The sequence below is a fragment of the Solanum stenotomum genome, chromosome 10 (assembly GCF_019186545.1).
Source record: "Solanum stenotomum isolate F172 chromosome 10, ASM1918654v1, whole genome shotgun sequence".
NCBI lineage: Eukaryota > Viridiplantae > Streptophyta > Magnoliopsida > Solanales > Solanaceae > Solanum > Solanum stenotomum.
In genome coordinates, this window is record NC_064291.1 from 14,351,757 (window position 1) to 14,375,047 (window position 23,291).

Genomic DNA, 23,291 nt, shown 5'->3' on the forward strand with positions numbered 1-23,291 from the left:
TTGCATGACTTAAAGACATAGCTTGAATTTGATGAGCTTCACGACATGAAGATTTAGCTCAGATTTGATGAGCTTTATGACATGAAGATTTAGCTCAAATTTGATGAGCTCGAAGTATTTTGATTTGAAGACTTAGCTCAAAATTCAGGAGCTTGAAAATTTAGTTTGAATTTGATATATTTCATAACATGCATTTTAGGCTCGTGGGCCGAGGAATATTTTGATATGAAGACTTAGCTCGAACTTGAGGAGCTTCAGAACATGAAACTTGGCTCGAATTTTCTGAGCTTCATGGCATGCATTTTAAGCTTGTGCATTGATGAGCATCATGACTTCCATTTTAGGCTCGTACGTCAAGGAGCATGTCAACTTACATAGACTTTTCAATTTCGGTTTCTGATGAAAACTTGTCCTTATCCTCAATGTCAATTATATTTTCCTTGTAAGGTTCGAAGTTGGACAACTCTTGATCGACATTTGAAGTTGTGCTCAGTTCCATATCATGAGCACGCGTTGCTAGTTCTTCAAATGTTTTGGGTTTTATGCCTTAAAATAATTAACGAAGATCCTAATGCATATCTCAGATGCATATTTCGATCCCAGCAGTTATACTAAGGAGATTTTTGTAGTTAAGGCTCAAGCTCCTCCACCGATTTATGAAGTCAATGACTTGTTCATCATTTCTTTGACAGCCGTTTGCAATCTCTATCATGTTCACACTACGCCTTGTGCTATAAAAATGGTTAAGGAATTGTTGCTCCATCCACTCCTAGCTATCAATGGAACTAGACTCAAGATCTATATACAATTCGAAAGAAATTCATGTGAAACATATAAAAAACTTCTTAACAAGATAATCACCATATGTTCCAACATTATTGCAAGTTCCGATAAAGTGTGCCACGTGTTGTTTCAGATTTCCATTGCCGTCAAATTGTTGCAGCTTAGGAGGTTGATAGCCAGCATGTATTTTTAGGTTATCAATTCTTTGAGAATACGCCTTTACATATGTGAGAGAAGACTTGGACGTAGACTCATATTTATCTTTGATAGCCTGTTTGGTGAAGTCCTTCAGTTTGTCAACAGGAATCAAACCTTCGGCAGATACTTGAAACTCCTTGATAATTGTTTCTTGTTTTGTGAAGGACACTCTTTCCTCCTGAGTTTCATGAAGATTTTCACATAATAAGGTGTATTCTCTTTTCTCCTTCATGTTTTTCAACTTGGTAATTGGATGTCTTGACCTTTGATATACTTTGACAGCCTTCAACTTCTTTCGTCAAATTTGTAAGTTGTTCTTCTATGGTGAAAGTTTCGATCACCATAACTTGCATCACCATCGTATATTATGGAGAATAACATCGCTTTTCCATGACATGTGATGTAGATATGTTATACAGAGTAGACCCGGTGCTTGAGACATCATTGTCGACTGAAGTGAAGGGCTTTTTAGATGTAGATAGGCTCCATTGGGCAAGAACCCTCTAAACCATTTCAGCAATGTCTTCTTTTGCGGCTTTTGCAGGAGACTTTACACTTTATGGAGACAAACAAAAGACAATAGCAGATTCAGACGGCACTGGTGAAGCTTGATGTCCTAGCAATTTGGCTTGGTTCCTTATAATAGATCTCATGTTTCCCGCAGTAGCATCAATGATGTTTTCCACAACAATGCGAAATTTGGATCCATTAATTTTTGCAGATGCGAATACAGATGCACATCCAGATTTTAATGCAGATGCAGATTTTGAGTTGATCTTCTTAAAAGTCATCTCGGTGTTTTTGAATTATGATTTTCTTGAAGAGAAAAGATGATAGGTAAAGATTATCCCACTGGGCGTGCCAATTTGTATGTGTATAAAGTTTCAATCCTAAAATAAAGCAAACATGAAAGGAAAATAGCAAGCAAACAACAGTATTTGTATTTGAATTTATCTGAAGGTTATAATCTTTATAAATCTTTAAGAAAAGATATGTAATTTCCTGATTCTTGTCTTCACATATGTTGTTGATTTGATGTAATGCGTGCGGCTCAACACTTGGAGCGAAGACTTCTTTGTATGCGGAAGACTTGCTCATCACTGAAGAGCAAGGATTCTCTATGTATTTCAGTGTGTCTTCTTCTTCTTTTTCTTTTGGTCTTATGAAGACTCCTTTATATAGTTGTGAACTAGGGTTTTGGGGTATTTCGTTCTTCAAGTAATTTTAGAGGACCTTGGGCTTGAAGAGCATTAGTTGGACTCGTCTTGTCAACTTAATGGACTGACCCAAATGTAATTTGGACTTTATTTAAGTCATATGTTTTGACTTATAAATTAATCTGACTTTATTAACCTATAATTTGATTTGTTCAATATATCATGAATTTATGGATTAATCCAAAATTTAATATAGATTTAGTAACAATAAAATTTCACTGTCTATAAATTCCCCCTACTTCGAGGCTTGTTTCAGTACTCAACTTGTCGAACCTTTAAAGATAAGGCTTTAAGTTTTCGTGAAATATTTTTTATAGAGTTTTTCAAAACATTCCATTTTTTATTTCTATGGAAATTTTTCATAACTTGAATCAAATGGAATTTTAACTTGATTCCTATAGAAATTTACCATAATTTGGTTCCTAGGAAAATTTACCCTAATTTTATTCAAATGTGGTTTTTCCATAATTTGTAAGAACACCATCTATGTATTTTTTTTATTTCTATTAATACCAATGATCTTACAAAGGTTGATTGTCAACTTGAGGCATATCGAACTCAATTTTCGTCACTTTTTTTCAGCACAGCACACCTACGGTAGAAAATTCATAATTTGTTGTATAAACATCAAAATCGTGATTCATTTAATTTTACGGAAACTAGACTTAGAGAGATACGATATAGCTGAAATTCAACATCAAAACCCTTCTCAATTGATGGGAATTAATTTTTAAAGTTTGCTATCTAATTTGTCTTCTTTTTTTTTACAACTCTATGCAGTCTCACCAAAACATCTCTACATTGGTGTAGAAGATTATGAATGACAAACGACTTGATTTTATAAAACCTAGACATCAAAGTCTACAACATATCCAAAATCAAGGTAAAACTATTTATGGATTGACAAGAAATAATCTTTGAAGTTGGTGTTCAATTATGTCATTATTGTTTTGCAGATTTGTGGGATCTCACTATCTTGATGTAGGTGAGCTCGAATGGAGAGCGACTTGATTCGATAGAAAATAGACTCTAAAGTCTACAATATCCAAAAATCAAAGTCAAAGTTCTTATCAATTCACCAAAATTGATATTTTTAAAGTTAGCGATCCAATTGACTTTGGACAACATCTATGAGTTCGCTTCTCTGCATTATCGTCGAAGAGCTGCATATTGAATTTTGTATTGATTGAGATTTTATCATCGTCTACATGGAAAGAGAACACAAAATTATTAAGCCAATAGGACAATACTCATCATGACGAGTGCGAGAGCATATGCCACAATTTTCACCATATCGCTCTAAAATTTCGTGTTATTGGCATCGTGAGACACATCACCTCCTCTCTTTTTTTTTAGTCTTATGATGGACCGCAAATAGTATTAATATCAGACAAACAATTATGAGGTATAATCCATAATTGACGAGGAACCTCTTGGTGCATATTTGTTTGTAGTTGCGACTTTAACGATTAATCATTGTTGGCGCAGTTTCTTAGCGAATATGGCTTTGGTGGAGACGAACAACACTTCATGCAACTTCTTTTGCGAATGCAGCTTTGATCAAAAAACATGCATGATGCATCTTCTTTTGCAGTTGTTGCTTTGATGACGAATGACACATGATGAATATTGTTTAGCGGTTGTAGCGTTGATGATGAGCCACATTTAGTGCATCTTCTTTTGCAGTCACGACTTTGATGACGAACCACACATGATGCATCATTTTTAATATAGTTGTGACTTTGATGATGTACCACACTTGATGCATCTTCTTTAACAATTGTGGCTTTAGTGACGAACCACACTTGCTGAATTTTCCCCTACAAACACGGCTTTGATGATAAACCACACATGAAACAGATTTATTTTGCAGTTGCGACTTTGATAACGAACCATATTTAGTGCATTTTCTTTTGTTGATGAAACTTTTATGATGAACCACACATGATGCATCTTCTTTTGTAGTTGAAGCTTTGGAAATGAATGACTCGTTGTGTCTCTTCTTTGTAGTTTTGGCTTTGGAAAGAAAGAGATTTTGCCGTAATTTGGCTAGCTCTGTGGAGGAACTACTTGTCACATGATCAACTCCTTAAATAAAACTTCAAAATATGCCCCCATGCCAAAGATGGATGCTCGTTTATGGCTGCATTGATCCTTAAAAATATTTGAGGGGATGATGTTTGATGAAGAGGAGATGCAACCTTGATAAAGACATCCAAGATGAGTTGACAAATCACTTCTTGACGTTGATTTTTTTTCTACTAAAACTTTTATGTCCATTTTTTTCTCTTCCTTATGATTGTTAATGTGTAACAACTCTTGCAATTTTGATGTAATAAAATATATTTACTTTACACTTCAATGTAAAACATGTGAGTTATTTTTCTAATATGTCTAGGCCACATATTTGAAGATTTTCAACCTATTGATTTTTTTTTGGACCATATAGATTTAAACTCATGAGGGTCAAAAGTAACAACTTGAAGTTTTAACTCATTTTCATGGAGCTTTTGTGACTTGAAAACTTGGCTAGCAATTGAGAAGTATCATGATTTTAAAACATAGCTCGAATTTGAAGAGTTTCGAAACGAGAGACTTAGCACGAATTTGATGAGCTTCATGACATGCATTTTAGACTCGTGCATCGAGAAGCATTTTAACTTGAACATTTTGCTCAAATTTGATGAGCTTTGAAATTTGAAGTTTCAACAAAATTTGATGAACTTTATGACATGCATTTTAAGCTCATGCGTTGAGTAGCATTTCGACTTGAAGATTTGGCTTGAATTGACAAACTTCATGAATTAAAGACTTATCTTGAATTTCATGAGCTTCACGGCATGAAGATTTAACTCAGATTTGATGAGTTTTATGACTGAAGATTTAGCTCAAATTTGATGAGCTAAGAGTATTTTGATTTGAAGACTTAGCTCAAATTTCAAGAGTTTGGGAGTTTGAAAAATTGATTTGAATTTGATGAGTTTCATGACATGCATTTTAGGCTCGTGCATCGAGGAGTATTTTTATTTGAAGACTTAGTTCAAATTTGAGGAGCTTCATAACTTGAAAACTTAGTTAGAATTTTATGAGCTTCATGACATGCATTTTAGGCACGTGCATTGATGAGCATCATTACTTGCAATTTAGGCCCGTACGTCAAGGAGCATGTCAACTTAAATAGACTCTTCAATTTCAGTTTTGGATGTAAACTTGTCCTCATCCTCAATGTCAATTATATTTTCTATGTAAGGTTCGGAGTTGGACAACTCTTGATCCCCTTTTGAAGTCATACTCAGTGCCATATCATGAGCATGTGCTACTACTTCTTCAAACGTTTTAGGTTTTATGCCTTGCAATATGTAATGAAGATCCCAATGCATACCTTGGATGCATATTTCAATCCCCATAATTTCACTAAGGAGATTTTTACAGTTAAGGCTCTAGCTCCTCCAGCAATTTATGAAGTGAATGACTTGTTCATCATTTCTTTGTTAGGTGTTTGCAATCTCTATTATGCTCACAACACATCTTGTGCTATGAAAACGTTTAATGAATTGTTGCTCCATATGCTCCCTGTTATCAATGGAACTAAACTCAAGATCTATATACCATTCAAAAACAATTCCTGTGAGATATCCAACAAATTTCTTAACAAGATAATCACCATATGTTCCAGCATTATTGCAAGTTCCGACAAAGTGTGCCACATGTTGTTTCAAATTTCCATTGTTGTCCAATTGCTGCAACTTAGGAGGTTGATAGTTAGCATATATTTTTAGGTTATCAATTCTTTGAGAATACTACTTTACATATGTGAGAGAAAACTTGGACGTGGACTCATATTTATATTTGATAGCCTCTTTGATGAAGTCCTTCAATTTGTCAACAAGAATCAGATCTTCGGTAGACAGTTGAAACTCTTTGATGATTGTTTCTTATTTTGCGGAGGACTATCTTTTCTCATGAAGATTTTCACATAATTGGGTGGATTCTCTTTTCTCCATATTCTCCATCATGTTTGTCAACTTGGTAATTTGGACGTCTTGACCTTTGATGTACTTTGATAGACCTTCAACTTCTTTCGTCAAATTTGTAAGTTGTTCTTCTATGGTGGAAGTTTTGATCACCATCGTATATGATGGATAATAACATCAATTTTCCATGACATGAGATGCTGATATGTTAGCGAAGTAGACCCAGTGCTTGAAATATCATTGTTGACTGAAGTGAAGGGATTTTTAGATGTAGATAGGTTCAATTAGGCAAGAACCCTCTCAACCATTTCGGCGATGTCTTCTTTTGCGGCTTTTGTAGGAGACTTTACATCTTTTGGAGACAAACCAAAGACAATAGAAGATTCGGATAGCACTCATGAAGCTTGTTGTCCTAGATATTTGATTTGGTTCCTTACAATAGATCTCATGTTTCCCGCAGTAACATTAAGGATGTTTTCCACAATAATGCAGAATTTGGATCCATCAATTTTTGCGGATGCAGATACAGATGGAAATGCAGATGCGAATACAGATGCACATCCTGATTTTGATGTAGATGCGGGTACGGATGTAGATCCAGATTTGGATGCAGATACAGATTTTGAGTTGATCATCTTGAAAGTCATCTCGGTGTTTTTGAACTTTGATTTTCTTGAAGAGAAGAGATGAGAGGTAAATATTTTCCCACTAGGCATGCCAATTTGTATGCGTCTAAAGTTTCAATCCTGAAATATAGCAAACATGAAAGGAAAATAGCAAGCAAACAACGGTATTTGAATTTGAATTTATCCAAAGGTTACAATCTTTATAAAATTGTTAAGAAAAGATATGTAATCCTATGATTCTTCTCTTCACGGATTTTTTTGATTTGATGGAATACTTGCGGCTCAACACTTGGAGCAAAGACTTCTTTGTATGCGGAAGACTTCCAGATCACTACTGAAGAGCAAGGATTCTCTATGTATCTCAACGTATTTTCTTCTTCTTATTATTTTTCTTTTGGTCTTATAAAGATCCCTTTATATAGTTGTGAACTAGGGTTTTGGGGTGTTTCGGTCTTTAAGTAATTTTAGAGTACCTTGGGCTGGAAGAGCATGAGTAGGGCTCATCTTGTCAACTTAATGGACTGACACAAATGAAATTTGGACTTTATTTAAGTCATATATTTTGACTTAAATATTAATCCGACTTTATTAACCAATAATTTGACTTGGTCAATATATCATGAATTTATGGATTAGTCCGAAATTTAATATGATTTTATCAATAAAATTTCACTGTTTACAGACGAGTATATTTGTTATTTGCGACTAGTCGTTTTTAGTGACGGTAATACTAAATGTAATTTTTTCATTGCCTGTTTTTATTATTGTAGTAAAAGGAAATTTTAAAAAAAAAACTAAAAAGGTTAAAAAAACTATTGCAGTCAAATAACTCTTCACTTGTTGAGTTATATGCTATGTAATTATAAGCAACTTTATGCTAAAAAAAGTTAAGCACCCACCATCGCAAAATCCTGGATCTGCCACTGGCTATCATATTACATCATACTTTATATGTTTCTCAAGTGAGCACCATATATATAGTTTCTATCCAGTGATGTTGGTTAACTGTTCACTCCCCTACCAACATACATTTGTTTGGGAGTTAATGCTTGAGTTAAATTATACTTCATACATTTTATGATATAATTGTTTAACCCTTTCTTGGTGGGCCTATTGACACGCTTCAAATTAGGAGAGACTTAACAAGAACTCGATACCTTATTCGATCAAGCTAGTATGGGAAACATAACTAACAAGCGACACAAAGGTCAGCAAGGCCATGCAGCATTATGACTGAGATAATATGTCTGCACTAGAAAGGTCACAACCACAATGAGACCAACATAATAAGAGTGTAGGCAAGGACAAGTCAACTGATAAAACTTGCAAACAAACATGGTTGTAACGGGATACATCATACATATATACATACTAAGTTGGCAAGGTCAAAAACTAAAACATGTATGTCATGACCCAAGGCTACTCCCTAGACGTGACATGGCGTACTCGACCCCAAAGGGGTCTCATACAAGCCTCATAGCATTCTTGAACATAAGAACATAGGAAAATAAGGCGGAATTAAAACTCTTTACAATCAAAATCATTTTTTCATAAAAGCAAGCGGAAGACTTTCAATACTATGTCTCACACCATCTAATACTTTGAATACAACTTTGAGACCTTGCCCATACAAAGACTCTAAACATACAATGAAAGACATAAAGGGAACATGCTGGGTTTTGTCCTCGAAACTATAAGGACTCACCAAGTCTTCATCTCCAAGCTCCTTAGAAACCCATCTTCCAAGTATAGAACATCAAATCTCCAAAACCCTACACTTTGGTAAAAAAGGAGAAATATGGGTTAGCACATTAGATGTACTAAGTATGATAGCCATGCAAAAACCATGCTTAAAACGGACATTTTCTTAGGAAATCATGCTTTATGCCAATTTGAGAAAACTTCATGAACATAAGCATAAGAGTCATAATATACAACATAACTAACATACAAGTCATTTCTTCACATTTGAACAAAATCAACATACATGACATTTCTTCACATTTGAACATAATCAACATACATGACATTTCACTTCATTAAGACTTCACCTCAAGTAACCCCAAGTCATACCTTGTGCAATGTATGAATAGCGTCCCATACCACCATCCACACTAGATACCACATTAAGGCCACCAAAAGTAAACTTACCATTCATCCTTTCCATCTGTACACAATACTCATACATAAGAGACATAAAAATTTCATAAGTCATAACAAGGAAGTAACTCACAATACAATCCAAGTATAGCATGCATCATTACATTTAGACATTTAAGTCAACATTCTTCATTAGCTTCATTAAGAGCACTTTCATTCATTAGTCATGAAGACATTAGAGAACTCACTATGACCCTCTCAAGCCTACTCGTGCAATGCATGGATGGCATCCCATACTACCACCCACACTTCATAGAACTTCTCAAGAAACCATAATGCACATCTCACATGATGGGAATAGGCATTAACCGACAAAGACCATGAGAGCAAACCATGGAATCCGGTGTCATATAGCCCCACATCATAAAGAGGTGGTCTACTTGCCTAAGGTAGAAACGATAACATTTTAGCTTGGATGGAATCCACTAGCTAATATCATATGTGGGCACATAGTTATGGGATAAGAAAGATGTTCATTGAAATCCAGTCCAACGTAGGGAGAACTTCCATCTTACCATATCCACTCGATGCTTAGCCCATTCCCATAGAGTATTTCATTCACATTAACATTATTGTACTTGAGAGGGCTACCAACATTAGGTCTACCGACCCAAAGTACATTACACATGAAAGGGTCACCACCATTAGGTCTACCGATTTAAGGTACATTAGGGATAGCTTATTGACTTTCCAAGAAGGGTGCCATCAACATTGGGTCTACCGATACAATGTCATCATTTCACACATGAAAGGGCTACCAACACTAGATCTATTGATTCAAGTTTTATCATCACATTAGTTTCTAGACTCATCATGAAGGACTACCAACACTAGGTCTACCGGTTCATGTCATAGCCTAGAATACTTCATCATTCATTTATGAAAGGAATTCCATTGGCCTATAGATTCATATTCATCAAGTCAAGACACATTCATTAGTCATTTATGAAAGGAATGCTATAGGCCTATCGATTCATATTCAACAATCAACAATACTTTCATTCATTCAAGAAGAGGATGCATAAGCCTACCAATTCAAGATACTTCATTCATGATCACATTCATCAATACAAGAAAGGGATGCCTTAAGCCTACCAATTCAAGTTACATCAATCCACATTACTTTCATTTATACAAGAAGAGGATGCCTTAGCCTACCAATTCAAGTTACATCAATCCACATTATAGAAACCCTTCACATTCTATCACCATCATTCATGAGTGTTAATTGAGAATATGATTGAAATCACAACACAATTACCTTCCAAACATGATCATAATACCTTCATTGAGGCCACATACATATACTCCATAACATGTTCATACATAGATTCTTCATGAAATTGCCTTTCAAGGCTATACATCAATCACAACCCAAACATCTAAGATACTACAATAGATAAGGGAATTAACATGATTCAATAACTATTTCAATACAAACATAAAAAATTTAACATACTTTTATGGTTCAATCAATTTCCAATCACAAATCACAACTTAGGATTTTGGGGGAAAACATGGGTTCATAGGAGAAATCATCTTAATGCACCATAAATTCAACAATTCCATCTTAAATCATCATATAAAACCTTTTGGAAATGATTTGGAATTGAACCCATGCATAGATTGAAAACTAGGGTTTTTGGGGAACTTTGGAAACTTTAAATCAACTTTGAAGTTGGCTCCTTGAAAGAAACTAAGTCAAGGATGAAGACTACCATACCTTTTAGAGAATAAATCCACATAACTTGAGTGAAAATGGTGAGGTCTTGACCTTCAGAGGTGAATCCTTCACCTCCAATGAAGGTTTCTAGAGAGAGAACTTTTGAGAAGAGAGGTGGGTCCTAATTTGGGTTTTGAAATAATGAATTGGAAAATAGAGTTTAATACTTTTAATACTCTTAAAATACCATAGTTAACTCAAAATAACCGTCCCTCAACTTAATAAATCATAAAAACAATTTACCGTAAAGCCATTACCTTAGCCAAGCCAAACCAGAAAAACCAGCAATGACTCACGACCACCACCCATGGACCGTGGGTGGGACCACGAGCTGTATTGGCTGTCCGTGGTCTGGATCAGAGTCTGCTAGTTTTGGGGCCTGACCTACAGAGGCCATCCACGGGCGTGGATGGACCTACGGGGCGTGATCCCCTTCCGTAGGTCACCAAACTTAAACACACACTAGTTAGGCTCTAGTTTCACCTATTCATTTTATGGGTCGTTACAATGTAAAAGACCCGACATAGTACGTCCATAGAGCCTCTAGGAGTCCTATATATCAACTGATTGGGAAAAGGGTCCGACTATGCCCAAACTATACAACAAAAGAAAACATCCTTTGATAGGCCTAAGAAAAGGTGGAGCTTACCAACTCACTGTTGCACTCCAAATCCCAGCAGAGGGTTCGATTAGAATCCCTAGTTGGATTTGCTTGCACAAAACAAAAATGTGGTATCCCAATCAATGTGACGTCAGTACAAATAAAAATGTACTTGTATGTAAGGCAGAAAGTCTAATCATAAATTGATGTTGTAAAATGAATAATAGATATACCATCTAAAACTTAAAATCTAATAGCCTTAATGGCCGACATCTGACCTCATAGTAATAAAATATGCATGGTGTTCTTGTTTAATTAATAATATGTCGTGAATATATGCATCAACTTCGATATATAATCAAAGGGAATGGGACCATTTACCCATATGTATATATATACGGTACAACTATCCATGATATGGTAGAGATGATGTTGGTTAGAAACCATAAGAACATGACCATTGCTAGCATTGGGTTGGTATATATACATGTCATACCAACCCAATGCTAGCAATGGTCATGTTCTTATGGTTTCTAACCAACATCATCTCTACCATATCATGGATAGTTGTACCGTATACATCTACATATGGGTAAATGGTCCCATTCCCTTTGATTATATAACAAAGTTGATGCATATAATATGTCATGATATGAACTTTGAATGCATATAGCATGACGTTATAAAACTTACCCAACTTTTACTCTTTGGTATTATTATTCTCATAATTTTGTAATCATTTTATTATAACATGTAAATGCCTCGTACAAACACATATATATGCTTTATGAATAAATTTGAATACTTAACTCGACTTTAGCTAGGTAATTATGACATGTGGATGTTCGTAACGAGTTTAAGGTACCTCACTTAGTTCCTATACATGTTTCTTTAATAGATTGTAAAAGAAAGTATTTTTTAAAACACATGGCCTTTCATAGTTTAAACATACAAGTTACATTGGAGTGATCTGGAAATAAACTTATCATTTTAATATTTTCCAAAATACTTTTTAGCTAGAGGAGAGGATTAGTTGAAAATTCTCAATGTTCCTTCATAATCATTTTAAGACACAACACCCAAAGAAGAATAAGAATTCATACACATGGAGATATAGTCAAGAAAGTCGACAAAATGACCCGTAGATGTTGAATACCCTATATAATCAAACGAGTGAAACATTAACATAATAGAATCACGAAAATACTTTAGCTCACATCCCAATACCTTCCAAAGAATGTCTTTCTAGCAATATAGTAGTAAAATATCACATTTGATGTTTAGGAAATTTTCTAAAAGTCAATGCTCAAAGGAAGAATGAAACTTAGCCTTAACATACATCGCAAACAAGCTATCAAATGCCTAAAGATCCTTCATGAAAATTCTTAATTATATCCTAAGCTTCACAAATAATATAAATATGTAGTCTACAATGACCTGTAATAGTTAAGAAAAACCTAAAACACCATATGTTAGGTAAAATGACAGATTTTCTATTCGCAACATAACTCGTCAAAACAATCGTAAAACTTTCCACAAGTGATCACAAAAGGGTCTATGGACTTTTACCTTGTAAATAAAGGCATAAAGCTCCAAGAACATTTAATCATCACCAATTTCTTTCATTCGAAAATTTACTCATATCTAACCAAAACAATATAGAAATATGTGCTAGTTGCTCTCCACAGCAACCCTAGCCTATGCCTTAATTTTCTAAGAACTTGGATGGTGAAATATATTAGTTTTGACTTTTGAGCTAGGAACCCTCAGGTAAAAGTGAGGAACATGAACTTTCTATTTTGGGATTTTTTTTTCCAAAAGAAAACAGTCTCAAAATAGACTAAAAAAGTGATTTTGTCTCGACTCAATTCCCTAACCCGGATCTGCCCAGACAATCCGCGGTAAAATTATCATAATTGTTTACTCTGTCTAATTGATGTATAGTTATGTGGATTGGAAACTAGACTCGCATATGTTTGATGTGATAGTTCATGATCTCTCTAACTCATTATATATTAATAGATATTCCCACCCCCAAGTCAGCCCACAAATATGATTGTATGAAAAAATTTCATCAATAAATTGGTCAATTAAGATTTTTGTTCCAAGGCTCCCTTTGGCCTATTGCTTTGGTTCGAAAAAAAATTCAAATGAGTTACTATAAACATTCCTTGATACAATTACGCATTTTCAATTTTACTCTTCTGATTTCATATAAATTTATGGATCTCGCCTAAACGAACAATGTAAAACTCTAGAATTAGGATAGTAAGCCTTCGATGGGATAATTTAACACTCTGAATGCGCAGGGTGTTACACCTATGATGTCTTCGGAATACACGTGCTCTCGCACTAATACTATACTTTTATCTTTGGATCTGTTTTTTGTCATTGCACTTCAATTAGTATTTTCTGAGAGCATAACTTTAAAACTTTACTTCTGCTATTTTCTTCAATTACATATGTTGACCCGATGTTCGCTTTGGGTGACTTAGTGTATGTGTTATCGTGACCTTTGAATTTTAAATTGTGACACTTATATACCACATAAAGGGGTATATATATGAAACTAAATTTGTTGAATCACTTATGTTATTTCATTATAGATAAGGTAGAAGACATCGCTATTAAAAAACCTTAAATTTCCTTACAAAAATTTTAAAAGCTCTTTACGAGAAATATAAGCTTGTCTAGCTTATATTTCATCAGTATTATGAGTACTGCTATCATTCCTGTAAAATAAAGACAATTGTCAAATTTCTGTCCTACTTTTCTAGTACATGTGAACCTTCTGTTTTAAGGGCCTTTCTCTTCTATAAGCACATGCAGGTATCTTCTTTGAAAAATAAAAAAATAAAGATTGTCTAGCTTTAAAAGATCAACCTCATGTGGAAACAAAAGGAACCTGAAGGAGATGATCAATATACATAAATACAGTTAGTTATACAAGAGAATTTTCTGCATTATGGAATTGCTTTTATTAGCTATTCGTTTGTCCTCCAATGTCATATTATCTCAGTGCATCATCCCAAAGTAGTGAAGATGCTACTTTCTATTGGTCGGCTGCTTGAAGTGGTTGGGAACGCCGGGTTTGATTAATGACAGTGATTGGTCTACCAGACACAAGTCCAATTGTGCAAAACTTGAGCAGTTCCAATAGAGAGGAAGAAATGAGACATTTTAGGAGTTCCTCCACCTTAAAATCAAGTAAAACAAAGTGCACGTTTGGCGGCTTCAAGGGTGTTCAGAAGAAGCATTGCAACTGTCATAGGACCTACACCTCCAGGCACTGGGGTTACAGCAGAAGCGATCCTGACTGCTTCTTCAAAGCAAACATCTCCAATCAAACGGTAACCATGTTCGCTCTCAGGGTCCTGCACCAATTAAACATACAAATGTGTACACAATTATTTAAATCAATTTACTCTTTCGGACAGAAAAGTTATGATAAACCAACTGAGTTACCTTTCACTGTCATGCACTTAGGTGCACAAGATAATGCAATATTACGGAGGAACTTCAGAAATTACCTCAATTGGGTTTATTCCTACATCAAGTACAACTGCTCCGGGCTTTAACCAGCTACCACGGACTAAATTAGGTACTCCAGCAGCTGCCACAAGTATATCAGCTTCGCGAGTAATAATTTCTGGATTCTCTGAATATGCATGCACAATGCTTACTGTTGCATGGTGCCTCTGCAAACATTGTTCACACCGTTTGATATGGTGAGAAGAAAATAGGTAGACTTTAATATGGAGAGATTATATTAATATAAGCAATCAAAAATATCTTGTTACCAAAGACTGGAATATGCAGTATAATAAATCAATCCCATGTTTGGTATACAAGCAGAGTGTTTATTTCCTCATTATGCTTTTGCAATATCTTGATACATATGCAATCTAGTGCTATACATAAAAACGCAGAACATCAAAATATTAAAATTGTTTAACATTACTGAAACTATTTACTTATACAATAGTTAAAACAATAAAAGTTTATATGCCCCAAAAATTTAAAACAGTCAGGAACATAGTTAACGAAAAAACGTATATGATAAGGGAAATGAAACCTCAACTTATAAAACTTATACAACAAAAACTATGCCTCAGTCGGAAAAAAGTCGGGGTCAGCAATGTGTAACAACCTTCAAAGTCATTTTGAGATTCTTACGTGTTTTCCCTGGTGTACCCTACCCGTAGATTTTGTATAGTATTTGTGGCCTGCAGTGATGAGTGGCATAGTTCCCGAAGTGATTGGACGGGATTTTGACGAGTTTTTAAAATTTGGAAGTTGAAATGTTTGACCAAAGTCAACATTTGAGGAAGATGAGCTTGGAATGGAATATCAATAGTTTTGTTTGGTCTGGAAGGTGATTTTTGAGTTCATTGGACTTTTGGTTTGGATCCCAAGGCATTCGGATGAGAATTGGGTCATTGGTAAGTATCTTGAAAATTTAGAAGTTAAGAGTTGACCTTAGCTAACATTCGGTCAAGACGACCTATGTTTAGCGTGTTGATGGTTCCAACAGATCCTAAACGTCATTTTCAATCTACTAGCATATTAGATTTGTCTTCACGAAGTCCCGAACAAATTCCAAGGGCCTGTTAGAGAATTTCATGCAAACGCTAGTTTTTGACAGATCTAGTGCAGGAGAAATCCTTCTTCGCACTCGCGAGCCTCTCGACACGTTCGTGAAGGAGTAGGTTTGGTCTTTGTGATCACAAGGGTCGGACCGCGTTCGCAAAAAGGTTAAGCAGGTTTAGGTCAGTGCGAGTGTGCATCACATTGGTGGGCTAGGCGATGTGTTCGCTAGGGTTGGGTGGAGTCCATGCAAAGATATGGTTCGTCGCATTTGTGATGAAGGAAGTCACCTGGATAGAATTAAAAACCTTTTTTTTTTAACTTCGACTTGATAACTCGATTTTGGGACGATTGAAAAAGGGATTTTCAAAATTTCTTCAGTGGGTAAGATTCTAAGCCATTATTTTAATCATTCCCCGCTAATTATTTATCTATTTACCTTTAAATCAGTGTTTTAATTTGGGAAAATGGTAATTTTCGAGTTTAAGTTATGAAATTGTATTTTGATGAGTTGATGGTCGATTTGAGCTCCGTTTTTTTAAAGAAATATCAAATTTAAGTTCCGTATGTTATGGCTAACATGACTTTCAAAGAAAATTTCAATTTTGCCCTTGTGGGCTTGAAGTTGACTATTTGGACTTGGAGTAAAAGTAAAACAATATGGGTGTTTATTGACTCGTTTACTTATATAGGTTACGTATTTGACCAGATTGGACTCGTTCAAAGGCTTTGAGGAAGGTAAACCATAATTTGACTTGTCGAGTTCAATTAAGGCAATTTGAGACTTTTTTCAACTCTTTTTGAATTGTTAGTGTCTTGTTTGACAGTGTGAATGCGTAATGGGGGCCCGTATAAGTGAGATGACGAGCACTTATGCGGATACAGATGCCATGTTCTAGGTAGAAGTCAGATATTGATTGCTAAATTGATTTATGACTTCTATGTATGTTGGAAGCATGATAAGTGATTTGTCTTGTTGTTGCCCGATGATATGATCTGCTTAGTGAGCAACAACAACATCAGCATACCGATTAAATCACACTAAGTGGGATCTGGAGAGGGTAGAGTGTACGCAGACCTTAACACTACCTGGTGGAAGCAGAGAGGTTGTTTCCGAAAGACACTCAGGTCGATTTGCCTAGTGAGCATGATACATAATTTCTAGACAATGTGAATCTGAGATCTTTCCGCGACTAGAAGGCATTCTCATTTGCAGTTATGATGTCTTATCTTTTGTATTTAAAGCATTCTATTATATTTCATATTAGCTCATATGCATAGTCTTTATTCTCTTCTTTAAAGCCTAGAGTTGGAATTTGTTGAATCATATCGTTCTCTCCTATGTTGCGCAGACTCTTCATTTTTGCAGGTGAACCCGTCTTGACGCGACACGGTGCGGGAGCGGGTGCAGGGTGCGTGTCGAATTCGGTCAATCTGATCCGGACACTTTGACCAAAGCCGAGAAAAAATTTGGGGAAAAGGAGATAAGTTTCCGGCGATGTCTTCAGAGAGGAGGCGGAGCTATACGAAGCTTGAAAAAGTACAGAGAAGAAAGAGGAGTTTTTTCTTGAAAAAGTACAGGAAGTACAGCTTTTTTATCTTTTTTGAAAAAATAGTCTTTTCAACTTTTCTTGAAAAAGAGAACTAGAGACGAAGGGTTTCTCTAGATAAGTGTGTCCTTTTCTATTTATAAAACAAATTATACTTTTAATGTTTATTATATTCTCTCTCTTCTTTAACAATTATACTCTTTTTATTTTGTATGCAATTATACCAAAATATGCAATTCATTATTATATGTATTTCATAAATATTTTTCGTAATATTATATATATATATATCCACTTATTTGATTATACTAGATATATTATTATTGTTGTTATTGATATAATTTATTTTTAGAGGTACACTAAAAATAATAAGTAATTATACCATGTATATATAATATTACACCTTATATTATATATACCAGGTATACCAATTAGCCGTATCCCCGCACCCGTATCCATACTCGGATTCACACCCCCGAATCTTAAATTTAAATTTTGCCGAATCCGACTCTCGGATTCGCATCCGTCTCGGATACCCACACCCGAGTCCGAGCAACTTAGGTTCTCTCTGATGGCACAAGGGGAATGATCTGAAGGTAATGTGATACAGTTATGAGATACGGTGCCTTCCTTAATATATTTCCGATGACCTACAGAGGATCCAGAATCCGGAGGCGGTATATGGACCTCACAAGTCCCTAATGGTTCCTAGCTAGCTACACTATTGCAGTTGGTACACACCTGTTTTTGGCCAGGTAGGAGACATATGCATCATATGAGTCCATTACATTTTTCTGAATTTGGTGTTGTTATGGTGTGATAGGTGAATAAGTTCTTATAATACTGACTTCATAACTTTTATTTGACTATACTGTGATTTCGGAATATCTGGACTTCATTTATATATGTTTTTGTGACAATAGCTGCTAGTTAAGGTCTATATTATTTGTAATGAGTAGTATTTCTGCAAAGTATCGGCACAGAGCAATTTAGGACTAACCCTCACCATCACTTAGGATTTGGGTTAATCAACGATGTTGTTGAGTACACGTGGATTCATATTCATGTTGTTGGTAGCGGATTGATCTTTCGCTCAAGATTCTGAGGTAGCTACTTGGCCGATCTACAGTTCCTTGGATCTCCTCTACCCTTATCTTATTTTATGTCATTTCTTCTTTTAGGATATAGTAGAATTGAAGTGTATATTTGAATTCACAGAGGCTTGTACTAGTGACAATAGATTTTGGGGAGTTAGGTATCTATTTTCACATTCCGTTATGAGTTTTACGTAGATTGATTTTATGACTTAGTGGGTGTTTGGATTGACTTATTTTTTTGTGAGTTTTGACTTTTAAACTCTTTTTTAGTTTTGGAACTGTTAGGGTAATTTAAAAAGTCACTTAGAAGTCAAAAGTAAGGTGTTACCAACTTATGACTTTAAACTTTTAACTTATAAGTCACTTAGAAGTCAATCCAAACATCCCCATATTCTGGTTTTTAGTATTACTTCAACGTGCTTGATTCTTCATCTTGTGATTATGATTGGGTTCCCTATCAGTGGGGGTTGAGATAGGTATCATCACTTCCCCAATTTTCAGGCCGTGACACTAAATGAATCCTTACTGACCATGTTACTCCATTTAAACTAATCACAGACAAAATTATGCAAATACAACTGATAAAGCTATCACTTAATTTATATACTAAAGTATTCTATCATTAGCACTCAATCTTCTACATTTAACTTTAGTCTGACCTAACTTAAATTAGCATTAGCAAGGAAATTTTACACTAATTATTGCAAGGCCACAAACTGTGTTAACAATACTCTAGTATAACAATACCACAATGGTGTGGTTATTGAATAATACACAATGACATATAATTGGACAAAATCTGTGTATGAATGACTAATTATTCGATCTCATGTCTAATACTATGTGCTATTGGCGTATAACTGACACCTTAGTGTGGCACATATATTTGAGAAGAACAGGATTAACAAGATTAAAATAAAGCAACAGCTATCTGTGACAGATTTATTACCTGCAACAACAAAAAAGTAGGTAATCCAACGATGTTGCTCCTCCCAATCACTACAGCTCTCTTCCCAACGATTTCAACATCAGAACTTAGCAGTAACTCAATGCAGCCTTTAGCAGTGCACGGGATGAACAATGGCTCTCTACCCTGAATGGCCAAGTTCCCAATGTTTAATGGATGAAATCCATCCACATCTTTTTCTAAGCTTAGTACATTTAAAATCTTTCCCTCGTCAAAATGCTGTTCCAATGACTTCTGTTAGCAACAGAAAATATATAAAAGACTGGGTGGGTAGGGGGAAAAGCATAATGACTACACCATATATAAACTGTGATTGCACAGACTCAATTGATATCTCTCCTAGATTTCAAATCTAATATTCTGAATTTCAACTTCCATCTGACCATAACAGAGATGAGCTTTATTTTCAACCATTTTTAACATCTAGTTTGGGAGAAAACAACGATTAAAGAAATATATTCTCACGTTTAAGTATCAACTAAATTATCGGAGACTGATAGTGTCATGCTTTCTCATGTCTTTCACATAAAATGAATAAGCACATACTACTTAGTCGAAGATTTACCTGTGGCAAAGGAAGCTGCACAAGAATACCGTGGATTGATGCATCCTTGTTATAATTTGACAATGCATCACAGACATCGTCTTCTGTACAGCTCTCAGGGAGTTCAGCAATTGAAAATCTGAACCCAACCTCATGGCAAGCCATTATTTTGTTACGGACATAGGCAAGAGAGTCTCGCCTTTGGCCAACCAATATTACAGCCAAACCAGGGACCTTTCCTATTGACTCCTTCATTCTGCTAACTTCTACAGCTATGCTTGATTTAATTTCCTCGGCAGCAGACCTCCCATCAATTATTCTAGCACTATCATTGTTGACTGCTGAAAATAAATTAACTAGAAGCAGAACTTTTCTTTGTTTCTTTTTTGGTTCAATCATAGGGAACTTGAAAACCAGAATTGCAAAGAATAGTTAAGGGTAGTGAGTGATCAGGATAATCAAAAAGCATGATTGTACAATATTAAAGTGATGGAACAACCAAGGTTGTGTAGCATGAAAATTTCCGCTCCCAAAAATTTGACAAGTATTTACTTTCTGAGGCTAAGGCGAGATCGGAAGCATAGTTTGACAATGTGAGGTGAAAAGTCCAAAGAAAATGGTCCTTAAGATATAATAGAGTCCTGTTACCCCAAATGTTTCTTTAAAATTTGGTTCCTCCGTTAAGTTTGGTCCCAAAACCTTTAAACCCCTGCTTTTGGAGTTTGATTAACCCAATGAGAACAGCCAAGTAGTAGCATAAACTGTCCCACTAAATTGGAAAAAAGAAACTATTCACTATTGTTTCCATCAATCTTTTCTTCTTTATTAATGTTTAGGTTGTAAACAAAATATCTTCATAAAGTGACAATTTTCATCCGTTTCTCTTGTTACTCTTTTGCACATGTGTTTCTGAGATTTCGTAGAGGGAAACAGAGAGGACATTGTGATAGACCTCATAAAGAGGATACTTATATTATGACAAAAAGTGAAGCTATTTATTTATACCTCTGAGAAACTAATTTACAATGATCATTTCTTACATGTTGACAACAACCACAGAAATGGGGATTTGCATTTCCCTTTTTCTTTTTATGTGGCAAATAGCATTGACTGCTCTACTTGAAGTATGCACTTGACTAGAAAAACTATCCAGCATTGGAAGAATGATTAATACTCATACACCATTTTCTGACTACCGCAAAATGCAGCCACATCTATGAGTCAAAGCTTCTCAAGAACACTGAACAAATCCATAAGATGATTATGTTGAGAAAATACTTAGAATCCAGTAACATACCTAATCAAATATGTGATCGAAGCTAGACTGGTAATAAATTTTATACTTGTATTTCAGGGTTAATATGAGTAACCCTGAAATTAATTTATTATCCCAGGGATAGTAGAAGAGAGTTTCTCTTCACAATCTCAGCAAAACAAAACAAGATGGCAAGAACACAATAAAAAAGTTAATAATATGTTGACAAAATTGTTATTAAAGAAACAAAAATAAATATAGAATTAGGGCTGTGAGAAAAAAGTGAGGTGCTTACTGGATTTTTGGATTGGAGGAGAGTGAGAATGGGTGAAAGTGGAAGACCACTCATCGATGAGGTCAAGTGAAACAAGAGATGGAGGCCTTGGCTTTCGAATCTGAGACGAACTCAGACCTCTTGATAATTTATTCATGCTTCTCTCCCACACCATTTTTCTCATCATTCTCACAGGGATCATTTTTTCCCAAATCTCAATGCCAAACATCCACACCATTACCAATTTTTATACATCTCTTTTAGGATTTCTTATGGTAACAATTTGTATAGACCTAACGCATCGGTATTCTTTAGAATTGGCACGAAGTTTCACTTAGACACCTCACTGAACGATGTTCATTCTAGATACCTTATGTAGAGTTTCGTTGTGTCACTTTGATACTTTTTTTTTCAATCAACAAAATTATATGAGGTGTGTATTACACTCAAGAATGACGTGTAAAGTGACAAATTAAATGATGACAGTTGTCACTTGTGTCAAAAGCAATTCTAAAATAATAAATTTTGAGTAAAAATAAAAAATGACCAATGACTGAATAACATATGAATTTTACCCCAAAAAATAAAATAAAATCCCCCATTCCCCCCTACCTTGCAGAAACAGCGGCACCCNCCCCCCCCCCGCCCTCCCCACGCCACTGCCTTCTCCAAATACCTATTCACTTGCAGACACCCCCGTTACTCCCCTGATTTTTTTTGTCCAAATCCCTTTCCGCTTACACACGGTCCATGAATAATTTAATACTTAAATTTCGAAATGAGTTTATTCTTAAATTTTTAAAATATTTTTCATCGTCTTTCATCATCATATTGTAACTATATTTATTAACCATTGTGGGATGTTTAAGTTTGCAAAAATGGTGGCTAAAAATGAAAAAGAAGGAAGAAGAATGATTTTTTTTTAAAAGCTGACTAAATAGGGTTTTCATGTGCGGTCAACGAGTGTATTACACTTACTAAGTCATGTAAGCAAAAAATGTCAAAATGACACAATAGGAGCTAGCATAAGGTGTCTAAAATGAACATCGTCAAGTTAAGATATCTCAATGAAATTTTGTGCTAACTTTAAGGGGTCATCGATGTGTTATAACATCAAAAATCAGCTTCCAAGTTTTAAAACAATACAAACTAATCCAAACCAATAAATTATTAAAATGTTCTTAAATTATTTGAAATGACTAAAAATGTCTTTCGTTTATAGTTTGATTAAAAAATGCCATTGTCGTCAATATTTTAATTCAAAAATGCCCTTATAGGCTTACAGTTATTTAATGGGTCAAAAATGTTTATTTTCCAAATAAATATATATTATTTTTTTAATGCATTCTTTTTCTAATAATAATTTTTAAAATTAGCAAATGTTTATTCTATTTCATTTCAAAAAAAAATCTCATTTTATTATAATTATTTTTAATCATTATATAAATAAAAATTAATGATAAATATTCTATGATCTTATATATATGACATAAATTATCCGTCGAAAAAATACATGAAATTATTTTATTTTAATTGATAAAATGAGATTAAGAAGAAAAAAATTATTCCCCTACATTTTTATTTATTAAAGTGATTTTAAGAGAAAGAAAATAAGAATAGGGGCTTTTAATAATAGTTTAATTAAATAGAAGATTTGTTCAAAAAGAAAAGAAATAATATATTTATTCGAAAAATGACATTTTTGACCCATTGAGTAATTATAAGGGCATTTCTA

The 23,291-nt window shown here is 34.7% G+C and overlaps 1 protein-coding gene across 8 annotated transcripts; it reads right to left on the minus strand.

The window, feature by feature from the left end:
- Window positions 1-14,051: 14,051 nt before the first annotated feature.
- On the minus strand, window positions 14,052-21,806 carry LOC125843347 (bifunctional protein FolD 1, mitochondrial-like). 8 transcript variants are annotated; one of them, XM_049522588.1, is made up of 5 exons: window positions 21,578-21,806; window positions 20,049-20,365; window positions 19,466-19,702; window positions 14,813-14,980; window positions 14,052-14,656 (listed from the first exon to the last, which is right to left on the minus strand). In XM_049522588.1, the coding sequence occupies exons 1-5, from the start codon at window positions 21,792-21,794 to the stop codon at window positions 14,486-14,488; spliced, it is 1,110 nt and encodes a 369-aa protein (XP_049378545.1). In that variant the 5' UTR covers window positions 21,795-21,806; the 3' UTR covers window positions 14,052-14,485. The 8 variants fall into 8 exon arrangements, with proteins under 8 accessions (XP_049378545.1, XP_049378542.1, XP_049378547.1 ...); XM_049522585.1 differs by having other exon boundaries at window positions 19,466-19,717; XM_049522590.1 differs by having other exon boundaries at window positions 19,466-19,609; window positions 20,049-20,368.
- Between the last annotated feature and the right edge of the window lie 1,485 nt (window positions 21,807-23,291).